Raw genomic sequence first — 15,346 nt, 5'->3', positions numbered from 1 at the left:
TTACATTTTAGCAGATGCTCTTATCTAGATTAATTACAGGGCCAATTAGGGTTAAGTGCCTTGCCCAAGGGAACATTGACATCTGTGGGTATCTGCATCTGTGGGTCACAGGTACCTTAAACAAAATGGGCCACGGTATTTTTGTGCATTCAAATTGCCATCGATAAAATGCAATTGTGCTCGTTGTCCGTAGTTTATGCTTTCACATAGTATAACCCTACTGCCAAATGGGACACTGTTCACAACGTTGACATCAGCAAACCGCGCAGATGTCTGTACAGAAAAAAGATTGGGTAACGCAGCTTGATGATTGCTTCTTGAACAATATCAGTTGTAGCCAATGAGATGACTAAAGTGTAAATCAGATTGACATAATTGTGACACTATAACCCAGGGCTGGACACAGCTGTTTGTAGGGACGAGTGGGTTCATGCAAAATCTTGCTACTTTGTTTACTCAAGTTAATTGAAATAGTTGTGTACAGTCTTGCGAGACTTTTTCGAACGTTGTTCAGAGAATGTTCCCTATGAAACGTCATTTCCCCTATCTAGCAATTGAAGATGGCTGCCGTTGTAGAAAGAGTCGAGGGAGGTTTTGGAGCCCTGGATTGCGACTCGGCGTTACCGAGATTGTCTACACCACCACCGGATCAACTACATCAGAACAACCCGCTCTTAGGACTTCCCATTGTGGCGATTGAGACTATTCTCAATTTCCTGTCTTACGACGAAATCAGCCTGCTACGCTTGGTGAGAGAAAACAAAAACAAACCATTAAGCAAATACCAATGCAGCGTCTGGCTAATCTAGCTCCTGCCAACGTTGGCTATTTAACGAAAGGTAGTAGTAGTAGTCACTGCTTGCTTATATGTTAAATGTGGCTGTCTTTCCCACTTTTAGTAATAATAATAGCCAAGGGTACCGAAATATAGCCAACTAGCTAAGCTAGTTTAGGTTATTTGCATCGGCTTTTATTTCAATTTCATTCCCAGTTGCTTTAGCCAGCTAGGGCCCTCTCCTGGCTGGAACTCATGACAAACATGTCCATTTCAAACAAACAAATGGCTATATTGTTTGTTTAAATCTCTACTTTTCTAGCTAAGTAAATGCGTCATCTAGTTACTTAGTATGTTTGTCAAGATTTAGCAAAACATCAGTGTAATTCTGAATGTCCACACTAAACTGGCTGGCTAAACATTTGAAGTTTGGTTTTATTTCTGCTTTCCACCAAGTACAGTAAGACTTCCCTTTAATTTACAGTGGTGCAATAGGCCAATTGACATCTAGATGTGTGTGTTGGGGAGGAGTAGTAGGCTATTTCAGCTCTACCGCAGCCCTTTTCGATCTGGCCATTGTAGAGTGCCAGTCGGCGTTAAAATGGAACTGACAGCATTATAGCAACATTAAATCTTATTCAAATCTGTTCATATACACCCCCAGTAATGACACTTGCCTGACAGGTGTTCACTTAGATATGGTAATTTGTAGAATGTTTGGGAATTGTCTACTAAGGCATTTGTGAAAATGTTATAGTAATCGTGTGAAAGCGGCCATGTGTTTGGAAAATTTAATAGACACTGCAGTAAATAAAAACATCTGTCTCCTCCAGGACCGGAGTCTACGCAGACCGGTGCACCATAGCCAATCAGAGCTACAGTAGGTCTTTATGTAAACAAGAAATTGCCACAGGCCTGCTATCATTAACTTTGAACTGGACTGTGTTTACAGGCAGTTGTAACTGCACGACTTTAGGTCAATAGAACGCATTCACCAAAAGCCACAAATACACCTGAATGGATTTCTGCAGATGTCAATACCATGGGAGTTCTCTTACATTTGGTAACTTTGCAGTCCTATTGCTCAAACCATGAAAAGGTATGCATTCTCCCTCAATTATGCACAAGATCAACAACTAATGCTAGCCAGAGCAAGAAGCTTACTGACTCCGGTCATATTCAGCAGGTGTTGTGTAAATTCATCAGTTATTCTGCACTCCGGCACACAGATGAAAGCATCTAGTGTTGGCAAATTCACTCTGGCTGTCTGCCAATTTTAGAGCAAACTGGATAAGTCGTTCAAGTTCTTGCTTGCAAACCAAATAACCCCTGCGTCTTTAGCTGTGTATAGCCAACGAAAATTAGATTTGGAGGGGGAGGGGAGGGGAGGGGGGGGGGTCACTCAATGACATCCTCCTAGCAGCTAGCTAACGTTAGCCTCTGTGTTTTAAGCTTGCTACATAAATGGGTAGCTAGCCTATTAGCCACGTTATGACTGACTTGTGATCATTGCCCTTGCTAGGTTGATTGTAGTGACATTCCCAGTCTTAGTTTCATTTGTCTGTTTTTGTCTGAGATATTGAGTCATTGAAACTGAAACAGTGTATCCTGAATGGATGCAGCAAACAATGTACCAGGCCAGCTGTGATTTACAACCTAATAGCAATATTTGTGGGACTACCAAGAAATGAATTGGGGGAATTATATTTATCATGCATTGAACTGCATCCCATTATTCTACCAAAAATGCCTTAGTGAATGTCTTGGAATGTTGAGTCAAATAGAACCTGTTTTATAAATGTGGTTTTGTAGCATAAACTGGGAATTTTATATCGCTTTCATATCTGCAAAGTTAAAAAAGCTGCCAGTTCCACTTTCAGGCCAAAGTTCAGTCTACTGTAGGGATTCTTCAATGGTCTTTCATTTAATGAAAGATGACACAATTTTCATGCACATTTTATCATTGTTAGATGTAAAATTGCGCGACTAACATCTCCTTGGCAAAACCGGCAAAGTTAATGTCTGATTCCTTGAGTATGCAAGCACACTTGTTTTCCTAGCCTTTAGGTATGTCGCTGCCCCGCACATCTGTGGGAACACAACCTGTGGTTACCTAGGTTCATATGCAATTTTTCTTGTCTGCTTGGTTCAGTCATTACAAAACTACATTAAAGAAAAGTACATGTCTTAAGAGTACTTTAAAACATTGCATGTGTTCTCACTACTTAAAAAAACATATTGCAGTGCTTCCCTCATGCCCCTTTTCATGACTGCGAGCAGCCATGTGAGTGCTAGCTACTCAACATTAAGCTAGCCCAACTGGACTCGGGTAGACGTAACATAGTAAATGTAAATACGGGACACTCCAATTAGTGTATGCTATGTATTAATTTATGCATGTCAGTCATCCATTTCGTACAGTGTTAAATTGGGATTTGTGGTGGCTAACGCTAGTTGGGTTAGGGACAGGCTTAGTTAACATGCTAAAGTTGTCTGTGGTGAGATTCAAACATGGAACCTTTTGGTTGCTAGATGTTTGTTATATGCTCACCCATCTGCCTTACTTTTTGTTTTTGTTTTTTTGCCTTAAGTAACCTGTCGTGTGTGTGTGTGTGTTTAATGTTACATTTGATGTGTGTGTGTATATTAATATATTTCCAACCATATCAAATGTAACAAACTAATTTGAGTGTCCCGGATTTAAATTTACTATGTTACGTGTGGTCTGAGACCAGGTGGGCTAGCAAAGACCAACAACACAAATAAATTGACTTTTCAGCTACACATGGAGTTACAAACAGACTATACTAAACAAGTTAAATGTCTTACCTGTGATGTTTGTATTTATTTCCACACGCATGGCTACGCCTACTTAGACACCGGGTCCGCACATTTCCCACTCTCCCATGCTGAATAGCCTGAAGCCATATGGCTCTTCTCACATGCTCGATTTCCCTACATGGGTGTATTGCAGCATTTTTGACCTGGTTACATGTACATTGAACAACACAGCAGCTTTTCGGCATGTTTTGTTATTTCTGTATAACAAAAAATCCATAACGAAGTTAGCTCTTTTTGTTTCCCCAATTTGTGGGCGTGGTCAAGGGGAATTAATTCTTAGTATGAGTACACTGAAGACAGTACAGTATGATGGGAAGAAACTGCTTCTCAAATAGAAATCCCCGATCACAATTGTAGTCGATGTCATGGCGACATTGGCTAGTTTGGCTCATGTGTAGACCTGATGACATGTTTCTAACGGTCGTCTTGCGCCGAACTGCACCTGTGCAGGCAGTGCACTCTTTCGACAGTTTTTAACGTGTCAGTATGTCACTTTCACCAGGTTAGAGTAATAACGTTGGCTGGAATCTAGGTTAACGTTTTAGATTTAGAATGAACTACTCGGGAAGAATTTCACTTCTCATTGGGCTTGTTCAACATTGCACCTGACAGTGCAGGTGACTGCTGACTGATCTACAAGTCACCTTGCATCATAAATAACGACTCGTCATTTGTAAGTCAGTCACTATTTACTCATGATTCATCACGGTTTTGATGCTCTCGAACAGGGACAGATTTCTCACACCTGGGTCTGTTTCGCAAGCATTCTCAGAAGTCTTGCGACATTGTTTCTGGGTTTAGAAACTCTGTGGCCGTACCATCACCCCACAGGTGCACCCTGCAGTGCAAACTGTCACTTTAGTTTGAGGATCACAGGCTGTATGTGTCATGCAAGGTCATGGGGAGGTTGGAGGAAGGGTAAAAGACATGCTACTCAACCATACCTTCCCGACTCTGTTCTTTTCCCAGGTATGCAAGCGCATGGACATGATCAATCAGCGCATGTTGAACCAAGGCTTCCTCAAGGTGGAGCGTTACCACAGCCTGTGCCAGAGGCAGGTCAAAGCCCAGCTTCCAAGGTCAGTCTCAACACCACTGGAGGGAGTTCTATAGTATTTGATGTGTATGCTATTTGAATATACATGTTTTTGCTTGGCCTATGTCCTGTAGCAAATCAATGAGTAAAAGTTGGTCTATTGCAATTCAGGAAATTAAGTCAGAAGTGCTTGAGCTCTGTAGGAACTAGGGCAGTCTTGTTCTTTCGACCAATCGATTGGTGTACATTTTAAGATGTGTATTTTTCCATATAAACACCATATTTTATAAATCATCTAAGTAGGTTGCTGAGCTTGTCTAATGATTTAACATTTCTTCGAGATCGGTGTTTATTCCACGGGACGGTTGAGTTAACGTAGGCTAATGTAATTAGCATGAGGTTAAAGGTAACAAGGAAATCTCCCAGGGCATAGACATATCTGATATTGGCAGAAAGCTTAAGTTCTTGTTAATCTAACTGCACTGTCCAATTTACAGTAGCTATTACAATGAAATAATACCATGCTATTGTTTGAGTGAACAATTTTGAACATGAAAAGTTGTTAAACAAATTAGGCACATTTGGGCAGTCTTGATACATTTTGAACAGAAATACAATGGTTCATTGGATCAGTTTAAAACTTTGCACATACACTGATGCCATTTAGTCGCCAAAATCTAAATTGCACCTTGGCTGGAATAATAATACATTATGGCCTATCTCTTGTATTTCAAAGATGGTAAAAAAAAAATACAAAATGTTTTTTTTCCCTTTGTGTTATTTTTCTACCTGATCTATTGTTATGTTATCCTACATTCCACATTTCCATGAACTTCATTGTTTCCTTTCAAATGGTACCAAGAATATACATATCCTTGCTTCAGTGCCTGAGCTACAGGCAATTAGATTTGTGTATGTCATTTTAGGTGAAAATTGGGAGGGGTTAATCCTTAAGATTAAAATAAAAAATGCACAAATTACTAAAGAGGGAGCCATCAGTATAGCCTAACCAGAAGCAAAACTTGTTCCCGACCAAATGTGCTGAAGGTGAACCGAAGCCTTAAAACGTGAAGTTGCTTGATCCCCATCAAGGGAGGAGTGGATTTTGATTTGACGGGAAAACCATGTGTTGGCTCCTTCAATTCTTGCACATTTTCTCAAACTACTAAATTTGGAACCAATCAGAACTCTCATACATACTTGTTGTAATGAAGGCAGCCAATGGCCTGCTTCTATCTATGATTTAAACACAACCTCTTGTGAAACCGCAAGCTGCTGTCTGATGAAGAGGAACAGATGTAGCTAGCTGGCTCCCCCAGACTGAAATAAGATATCTGTGAGTGAACTATGCAATATGAGTTGTCTTGATGAGGTTACTTATTTTTCTACTTAAAAAAAAGCTAGCCGATATTAGACTAGCCAGTTGTTTAAAAATAAATAATAAATATATAAGTTTTACCCTTTTTCTCCCCAATTTCGTGGTATCCAATTGGTAGTAGTTACAGTCTTGTCTCATCGCTGCAACTCCCGTACGGACTCGGGAGCCAGCGATTTTAAATGTCCATTTGTGTTTTCTCTTCGTGAATTCAATTCATGTTTGTCTCATTTTCAAGTAACTAGCTGCAGGCTTAAAAACATTAACTCATATACAGTGACAGTGAAGTTTGGACACCTACTCATTCGAGGGTTTTTCATTAATTTGACTGTTTTCTACATTTTTAGAATAATAATAACTATGAAATGACACTTGGAATCATGTGTTAAACAAATAAAAATATATTTACATTTGTTTTTTCAAAGTAGACACCTTTTGCCCTGATCACAGCTTTGCACACTCTTGGCATTCTCACAACCAGCTTCATGAGGAAGTCACCTGGAATGCATTTCAATTAACAGGTGTGCCTTGTTAAAAGTTAATTTGTGGAATTTCTTTCCTCAATGCGTTTGAGCCAATCAGTTGTGTTGTGACAAGGTAGGGGTGGTATACAGAAAATAGCCTTATTTGGTAAAATGTCAAGTCCATATTATGGCAAGAACAGCTCAAGTAAGCGAAGAGAAATGACAGACCATCATTACTTTAAGACATGAACAAGACACAAGAAGGTCAGTCAATCCGGAACATTTCAAGAACTTTGAAAGTTACTTCAAGTGCAGTTGCTAAAACCATCAAGCTCTATGATCAAACTGGCTCGTGAAGACTGCCACAGGAAAGGAAGACCCAGAGTTACTTCTGCTGCAGAGGGTAAGTTAATTTGGCTTTACTGCCTCCGAAATTGCAGCACAAATAAATGCTTCACAGAGTTCACGTAAGACACATCTCAACATCAACTGTTCAAAGGAGACTGCATGAATCAGACCTTCATGGTCGAATTGCTGCAAAAAACTCCTACTAAAGGACACCATTAAGGGCCAAGAAACACGAGAAATGGACATTAGGCCAGTGGAAATCTGTCCATTTGGTCCAAATTTGAGATTTTTGGTTCCAACCGCCGTGTCTTTGAGACAGTTGGTGAACAGATGATTTCCGCATGTTTGCTCTTAGTGGAACTATCATTTGTTTTTCAACATACAATGACACAGCCTGGAGGTGTGTTGGGTCATTGTAAGGGATATTTGACCAAGAAGGAGAGTAATGGAGTACTGCATCAGATGACCTGTCCACCACAATCACCTGACCTCAACGCAATTGAGATGGTTTGATATGAGTTGGACTGCAGAGTAAAGGAAAAGCAGCCAACAAGTGCTCAGCAAATGTGGGAACTCCTTCAAGACTGTTGGAAAAGTATCCCAGGTGAAGCTGGTTGAGAGAATGCCAAGAGTGTGCAAAGGGTGGCTACTTTGAAGAATCTAAAATATATTTTAACACTTGTTTACTACATGATTCCATATGTTATTTCATAGTTTTGATGTCTTCACTATTCAACAATGTAGAAAATAGTACAAATAAAGAAAAACCCTTGAATAAGTAGGTGTCAACTTTTGACTGGGATTGTAGTTTGCATAGAAACCTAAATAAAAGCATGTAGATGGAAATATGCTAGAATGCAGGTTTAAAAATGAAATGGTGAATAGCACTTGGTTGATATCTGGAGAGCTGAATAGATCGATTCAAAGAAGAATTAATCAAATAAATCGCAGAAAAGGAATGTAGTGTGCGCGTTTAGTGTTTTTTTTTGCTCATACAGGAGCAATAAAGGCAGAGATTTTTGGGGTAACAGCCAATGTTTCACATTCATTGGTCGGCACGAGAGAAGCTCGATCTCTGTAAAATTCCAAACGGTCTAAGCCATTTGCTTTCGAGAGGCTGGTCCGGATCGTCCTTGAACCAGTCAGACGTCTTTTTGGACCGTTCTGGACCAGCCTTGATTTGTCCCCAACTTTGATGTTCTGTCTTCTGAGCTGTTAATGCTCTGTATTTTGTCATGTTTTGTGGACACCAGGAAGTACTCTTCTGCTGCTGCTTTTGCAACATCTAATGGGATCCTAATAAAATAACACATTTCAATGTCTAGATTTTTGGTCTGGAATAAATCTGAACCAATCAGACGTCCATGATTTTGACTGGACCGGCCTTGATTTGGTCCAAAAATAGACGTCTATAAGAGACTTAGGTTCTGAGTGAAAGTTGAAAATAACTTCAATATCTGTGAAATAGGGATTTTAGACAACTTTTCAAAATGTTGGATTACTGGGTCTACTCTAGATTTGTGTGTTATATGAGGGCATCAATTTATTTACCTTGCCTAGGGTGTCAGGATGGCCAATTTCCTATAATGCAGCTTTGGATTTTACCCCAGTCTCGAAAGTGACTGGTTTGGAATATTATGGAGAAAAACTACATAACATTTTTAAAAAAAAAGGTGCCTACAATTCAAAGCTGATCAGACCGCACCAAATCTGCATTTAACATGGACATCAAAGTTTGGGCCAAATCAAGGCTGGACTGGACCAAACAGATGTCTATGATTTGGTTTAACGCTGGTCCCAACTGCACAAAAAGACAATAGGACCAAAAACAATGCGTCCAAAAAATGTTGGCATCGGTCCATGCTTACTGGGGTGTGGCCTACAGTGTCTGCTGCAATGTAATTTTATAAATGCCCATCCATGTGGCAGCCCTACTGTTTGTAAAACAGGCACTTCCATTGGCTTGACTAGTCCTGATTCCTGTGACTAATCAATTAGCCTATTTAAGCTCTGAATATCAGCTACTTAACTTTATCAGGAGTTATCCTGAGACTATTTGCAATGTGTTTACACAGCGGGGAAATGCTTATCACAGGTTCGGCATCAGTGTTCGCCTTAAAATACCATATTCCACTGGTTAAGGTTTAGTTTTATTAATTTGACCAATTTTTATTTTATTTTTTAAAGCGCACACCTTGAAAAGGCCATACATGCACATTTAATAAAATCATTGAGGATAACACACAATAAAGACTTATTTCCATTGTGGTCCTCTTGAGACAAAATTGCTAGACAAGATCGAACACAGTATGGCAGTGAAATAATAAAACAAAAACAGAGAAGAACATCTATCTCATCATTCCAGTTACATCATAGGGGTTATTCATATATGCACAGAAGACATCGAATATATTTTTTACCTTATTTTTTTAAGCTGCCCAGAGAGGACGTTGTTTTTATGGGCAGAGGCCACTCATTCCATTCTGAGGCTCCAGTACACAAGAAAGTTCCTTTCCCAGCATTACTCCTCAACCTGTATAAGCACACATCAGCAACACCTGATCTGGTGCTGTGATTATGTGCATCCCTAACACGAGGAAAGTAATCACTTGTATTTATGGTCCTGCGCCCAGATATCTTCCTGTAAACCAAACCTAGTCAAATCTGGGACACCTTAGCCTCAACAGGCAGCCAGTTTAGTTCCTGAAAGCAGCTCCTGCCTATGTGAGTATGTGGACTCACCTTCAATACTACTCTGATCAGCTTATTCTGGGCTATCTGGAGCTTCCCCTTCATAAGTTTAGATAAGCCCCCAAACCAGGAAGTACTAGCATAGTCAAAATGGCATTGAAATGAGGGCAGTAGCTAGCACTTTCATGGAGTCCTTAACAAGCAGCTTGGACTATTTAGGCAAAAACTTAGTCCTGGCATTAACCTTCCCTAGCACCTTATTGGCCATGCTCACACCTCCCAAGCTTCCATCTAGGATACATCCCAAGTAGCTAACAGAGGTTTTAGTAGTCAGCACCTCACCCCCTAACTCCACTCTGATTTCTGACGACCTACACAATTTAGGTCTGGATCCAAAAATAATTGCTTCAGTTTTCCCTAAGTGCAGAGATCGCTTATTATCTCCAAGCCATTTGCTAATGCAAGCCAAGAGCTTGTTTGTGTTTTTCTGCATAATTATGTGAGGTTTTGATGTTGGTGTGTCTTGGTCAGTTAAGCTTTGACAATGTCGCCCTCGTTAATCTGCCGCCGTAGGTGGACTCCTAATCCTGCCTAATGGGCTAAATGCCATGCTTTCAAAATATAAAAATATTGACATGGTACTAGCTCAACAAATTAAGTTAATCAATGGATGGGAGTGATTCTGACTTTTTTTTTTTTTTTTTTAAGTATGAAAGTTGTGACAAATCAAATTTCACACACCCGTAATCTGATAGTCAGGTGGAGCTCAGTCTGCCCAATGGCTCAGGTGCCCACACACACACACACAACATTGACAGGCGCACACTAGCAGAGGTCTAATCGGCATAAGGTCCCCTCAGACCGATCCAGCTCAAGGCCCAGCTTCTGAGATCCCCCTCAGCAGCAGATATTAATTTTAAAATGGAAAATGTCATCTTTATTGACACTTTAAAAAAAATATCAATTCTTTCCCCTACTCAAAATGAATCACTTTAAACTAAAACGTATCGGAGCGTTGCTATTCTAGATCGAATCGTTCATGAAAGAAGATCCATGTTTTCCTTTTTACAATAAGAAAGATGCATTGTGGATCATTAAATAAAATTAATCATTTGACCATAAACTTGTGAATGATTAGCCTAAAATTATAGCCTACTCACCCCAGTGTCAGCAGCACCACCAGTGCATTACAAAAGTGATTACCTCATGCCTCGAGGCTATTTTTTTGTATGGCTATACTTTTATTCCAAACCATTCAGCAACTTCACTTTTTGATGATCCCTCAAGTTTGCATTCAATCGTGATAATGTTACTTGTAATCATAAAGTTCTGTCATCTTGTCCAATGTGTATATTTGGTGCGCTTAGGCCTCCCAAGTGGCGCAGTGGTTTAACGTGCCACTAGAGCTTCTGGGTTCGAATCCAGGCTCTGGGCCGTCGCAGTGCACGCTGGCCCGGTCGCCAGGTGTATGGTGTTTCCTCATTGATGCGGCTGGCTTCCGGGTTAAGAGGGCATTGTGTCCAGAAGCAGCCTTGCTTGATTGGTTTGTTTCAGAGGACGCACGGCTCTCGACCTTCGCCTTTCCTGAGTCCATACTGGAGTTGCAGCGATGAGACAAGACTAACTACCAATTGGAAACCACGAAATTGGGGATAAAATATTTTGTACTTTGTCTTGTGGCAGGCGGGAGTCGGAGCGGAGGAACCACTCACTGGCCCGTCACGCTGACATCCTGGCTGCTGTAGAAACGCGTCTCTCGCTACTCAACATGACCTTCATGAAATATGTGGACTCCAGTCTTTGCTGCTTCATCCCTGGCAAGGTGCCTAGATTCATCCTCTTTAACCTACCACCCACTAACGACCTGTCGCATCTGTACATTAGATGCTAATTTCTGTTTTATGGTTTTCTTTTACATCGACTAACTTTAGAGCTTCTCCCGTTTGGCCACATGATGGCACTCCTGTTCTTAGATTGACTATAGTTTAGGAAAATTATTTGATTAAATTATCAAAGCATAATTTTTTTTTAAAGTGGAAGACTAGTTCCATCCCAGAATAAACATGCTAGCTACTTCCATTAACTTGGATAGTCTTGGCCTCAACATTACACACACACACACCAGGATCACATTCTTAACATTCTAAGCCTAAGCGTACAATTTATTCTAAGCTTAAGGTTCCCGGCATGTGACTGTGTCTTTCCCTGAGGTGATTGATGAGATCTACCGTGTGCTGCGCTATGTGAACTCTACACGTGCGCCCCAGCGGGCTCATGAGGTGCTGCAAGAGCTACGGGACATCTCTTCCATGGCCATGGAGTACTTTGATGAGAAGATCGTCCCCATCCTGAAAAAAAGGCTTCCCGGGGCTGACCTGTCAGGGCGCCTCATCGGATCTGCCCCAGGTAATGAACAACTACACTGACCTTTCTATGGCCAATAAAGATTCAACAAACACCCATGTTATTTAATATGAATACAATTTAACATGACGATATTTATTGTTCGACTTCGCTACCCATTTAAGAGTGTACCTAAGATCATCACCCTCCCTTTCTCTCTGCCTACCCCAGTGGCCGGCCCCTCCACCTCCCTGACCACCATGTCCCTGCTGGCCAAGAACACGCCGTCACGCTCTGAGATGACCAAGGTGCAGCAGCAGGTAAAGGTGAACGGGGCGTCCATGACGGTGCTGCGGCGGGAGAATCAGGAGGTGCGCGTCAAGCAGCTGGAGCAGCAAAAGCAGCTGCAGGACCAGGAGCAGAAGTTGCTGGAGCAGACTCAGGTTATCGGGGAGCAGAACGCCCGGCTGGCTGAGCTGGAGCACAAGCTCAGGGAACTGATGGACAGTGCGGTGGGGGGAGGTGCCAGGCCGGCCGTAGCCACCACCACCACAGCAGCTTCTTCCACGACAGGCTCTTCTGCTGTCGCCGCGACGTCTTCTGCTGATGTCGCCACGGCAACCAGTGCGGTGGGTAGCCCGCCCTTGAAACGCACCAGGAAGAGCTCAGACCTCCCGCGCCAGTCCAAACGCCTGCGCAGCAAGAAATAGGACACAATGTTTTTTGTTTTTGCCTGATTGCACATCCCACCATGTCCTGTGACATTTCTTTTAATTATCATTGTTTGGAATGTCTTTAGGAGAGGGGGGGTCATGGTAAAGGAGACCGGAGTTGCTCTGTTTCCCTTGCGTTGAATCCCTTTGTCATATCCTTTTCAAATTCCTGCAGAAACTACACCATGGACATGTTTATGCTGATTTGGGCAAGAGTGCCAGTAGTCTCCACAGTTTAACCACTGACTCTTAAAGCCACTAAGAATTTGCACACTAGTTGACAAGGTTAAGGTTAGTTTGAAAAGTCAAACACCAATTTTGGTGTTCACTCTTTCTTGTCCATCAACAAAAGTCAATCCACATTAGGTTGTTGGCTCCTAGTTGGGAGAGAGTCTTTGCAGTGAGGCAAGAAGTAATGAGAGCTTTCTAATATGTATCGCTTAACTACTGAAAAGGTTGACTTTGGTTGGTTAGAAATGCATTTGAAATATTGGCTAGACGAGACCATTCAGGATAAAGGATGTTTAAATTCTGCCTCTCAGACAATTTTGTTCTTATTGATGCAAATGTCATTTCTTATTGTATTGTTCTCTGTTGGCCAGGTGGGATTGCTTGAAAAATATCCTTGAGCAATATTCTTCATTTTCTGAGACGGGCTAAATTTAAAGTATTTGATTCCTGCATCGAGAGGGTTATATCCCAAATGTGGCGCAGTAAAATTAAAGGAAGTTAGTCTCTATTTTGAAAGAAAATGGAAATTTGCATATTTTAGCCAGGTCCTGGGAGATCACACATCTTCATGAAAAGGACAGTTTGAGGGTTCCTGTTGTAATGAACACTGTTCAGCTAGCATTAGTGAAATGACACACTTGATTTTAAATGCATTTCTGTGTTCCACATGAAGATGCAGTCTGGCACTCCATGTTGCGTTGAAGACAGGCAGGCTAGTGTGGCTATTTATCATGTAGCCGAGGGCACATCTAAAGCCATGGTGCCTGGGAAATTAAGGGAGTCTTGACATCGGACAACTATAGGATCCCACTAGACGTATAGTTTTCAGAGATCAATCATTTCTGAAAATAGTTCTCGGACACCATGAAATCTTCCTTCAGGGCTAGAGTATTTCTGCTCCCCCGTTATCTGTAATTTTTGCGAATGCCTGTCATTGATCAAATACTAGTCTGTAAAATGGGATTTATATGCAGTCAAGTATCTGCTGTCTTTGGGGGAAATTAATCAAAGCTTTATCAAAGAGGTAGAAAAGACCCTCTGTATTGATTGACCAGACTGGTGATTCTGAGGTCGAAGGTAAATTTGCCACTTAGAAAATGTCTCCACTCCAGTGTATTTAGTCAGTTGTCATCTAGACCTACTGATCTTATTGTTACGGTGTCTTTGTACACAAAGTTCCCATGTAACACGAAGTTCATCTGTTCAAGAAATATTCAGATTTGCCAAATGACTGTTGTACAACTACAGTAGTCTGTCTACCAATGTAAGACCTACTGAAGATGCATTGTGGAAGGAGTTCTACTAAAAGTGACAAGGTTTTTAAGTCTTAGGATTCTCCCTGATTGCTATAAACTCTTGCACAATAGCACCTTTCCCATTTCAAGATCTCAGCACACAGTTCTCTTTTCAGCTTGAGCCCAAAATGCGGCTGGAAACGTAAGAATGACCTCAACTACTTGTGGCATGAAATCTCTGTGTAGCATACTGGGAAACGCAGTTCACAACAGTGGACTCAAGCGTGTATTCTAAACGGACTGGGCAGGAAATAATTATCTATTGGCTTAATTTGAGACAGCGTCTCAGTTTAGAAATGAGTGTAATATAAACTTCATGTACTTAAAAGTGTAGATTGTGGATTATAATGTATGTATAAGAGTGTAAATTGGCCAAACTGTATGGGTTGCACACTTTACCGTTACAAGTACAAATGACGCATTAAAAGATAACATATTGGTGTGTGTGTTTGAGTAGTTTTGCATAACATTTTTATTTTTACTGTAAAATGTGCCGATACGTGACAAAGCCTGATCCATATGAGGAACATGTGTGACCTATTCCTCCAGTATGGTTCCTCCTATCCAAAACCTTTTTATAAAAGGTAGCTGTAGTATGAGATCTAGTATCAGGCCTTTTACTTGATGTATTGGTCTGGCTTGTTTCCATTCCACATCTGATCAGATATTATCTACAGGTACTAAACTCTTACCTGGGTAGTCCTGCATCATATATGCTCTGTAAATGAGTTAGAACCCCACACACAAGCACGCTGCAACACGTGCAACTCAAGTCATTACTGTACCCTCCTTCCCAACAGTGACTCATCCGAACTTCAGAACAGTTTCATCAATAGAAAAGACTGCATGAAAGGAGATGTCTGTCCTGCTGTGGGTATGATTGAGGAACAATTTCACAAAACTTGAAAGGCCTTGGCTGATTATGTATTTATTGTTTAACAGAATAGCTTTCATAATACATACTTTGTATTAGAATGCCAATGTTTATACTTTTTACTGTAGCTGATCAGTGGATTGTTTCAAGAGGACATGGTCTTCTGCACTTTGCTATTTTAAACTCTGCTGTGCAACTACTATAGAGCCTGGTGTAACAGCGACATAGATTAATTTACATGCCAGAGCAAGTTCCTGTTACAGAATTCGAAGGAATTTACATTGCGATAAGAAACGGTGCTGTGTGTTGGTTTAGCAACCCTGTAGGTATTTGCTTACCGGTATCTTAATTATATTTGGT

General features: G+C 41.0%; 1 protein-coding gene across 3 annotated transcripts; it reads left to right on the top strand.

Moving 5' to 3' along the window:
- The first annotated feature begins 382 nt into the window (after window positions 1-382).
- Window positions 383-14,551, top strand: LOC110502435 (F-box only protein 28). Of its 3 annotated transcripts, none has more exons than XM_036959797.2 (6): window positions 537-749; window positions 1,609-1,655; window positions 4,586-4,695; window positions 11,214-11,352; window positions 11,741-11,936; window positions 12,105-14,551. In XM_036959797.2, the coding sequence occupies exons 3-6, from the start codon at window positions 4,598-4,600 to the stop codon at window positions 12,581-12,583; spliced, it is 912 nt and encodes a 303-aa protein (XP_036815692.2). In that variant the 5' UTR covers window positions 537-749; window positions 1,609-1,655; window positions 4,586-4,597; the 3' UTR covers window positions 12,584-14,551. The 3 variants fall into 3 exon arrangements, with proteins under 3 accessions (XP_021436132.3, XP_036815692.2, XP_090072993.1); XM_090216867.1 differs by having other exon boundaries at window positions 553-749; window positions 1,609-1,874; XM_021580457.3 differs by lacking the exon at window positions 1,609-1,655 and having other exon boundaries at window positions 383-749.
- Window positions 14,552-15,346: the final 795 nt, after the last annotated feature.

Source organism: Oncorhynchus mykiss, chromosome 23 (genome assembly GCF_057628025.1).
Source record: "Oncorhynchus mykiss isolate SJ-2025 chromosome 23, ASM5762802v1, whole genome shotgun sequence".
NCBI classification, from domain to species: domain Eukaryota; kingdom Metazoa; phylum Chordata; class Actinopteri; order Salmoniformes; family Salmonidae; genus Oncorhynchus; species Oncorhynchus mykiss.
The sequence above is the reverse complement of the archived record's forward strand: the minus strand, read 5'-3'. Positions and strand labels throughout refer to the sequence as shown.

Coding starts and splice junctions, on each gene's coding strand:
- LOC110502435 (XM_021580457.3), top strand. CDS start 561: ATGGCTGCCGTTGTAGAAAGAGTCGAGGGAGGTTTTGGAGCCCTGGAT. Junction 750..4,585: donor AAATCAGCCTGCTACGCTTG/GTGAGAGAAAAC, acceptor TTCTTTTCCCAG/GTATGCAAGCGCATGGACAT. Junction 11,353..11,740: donor GCTGCTTCATCCCTGGCAAG/GTGCCTAGATTC, acceptor TCTTTCCCTGAG/GTGATTGATGAGATCTACCG.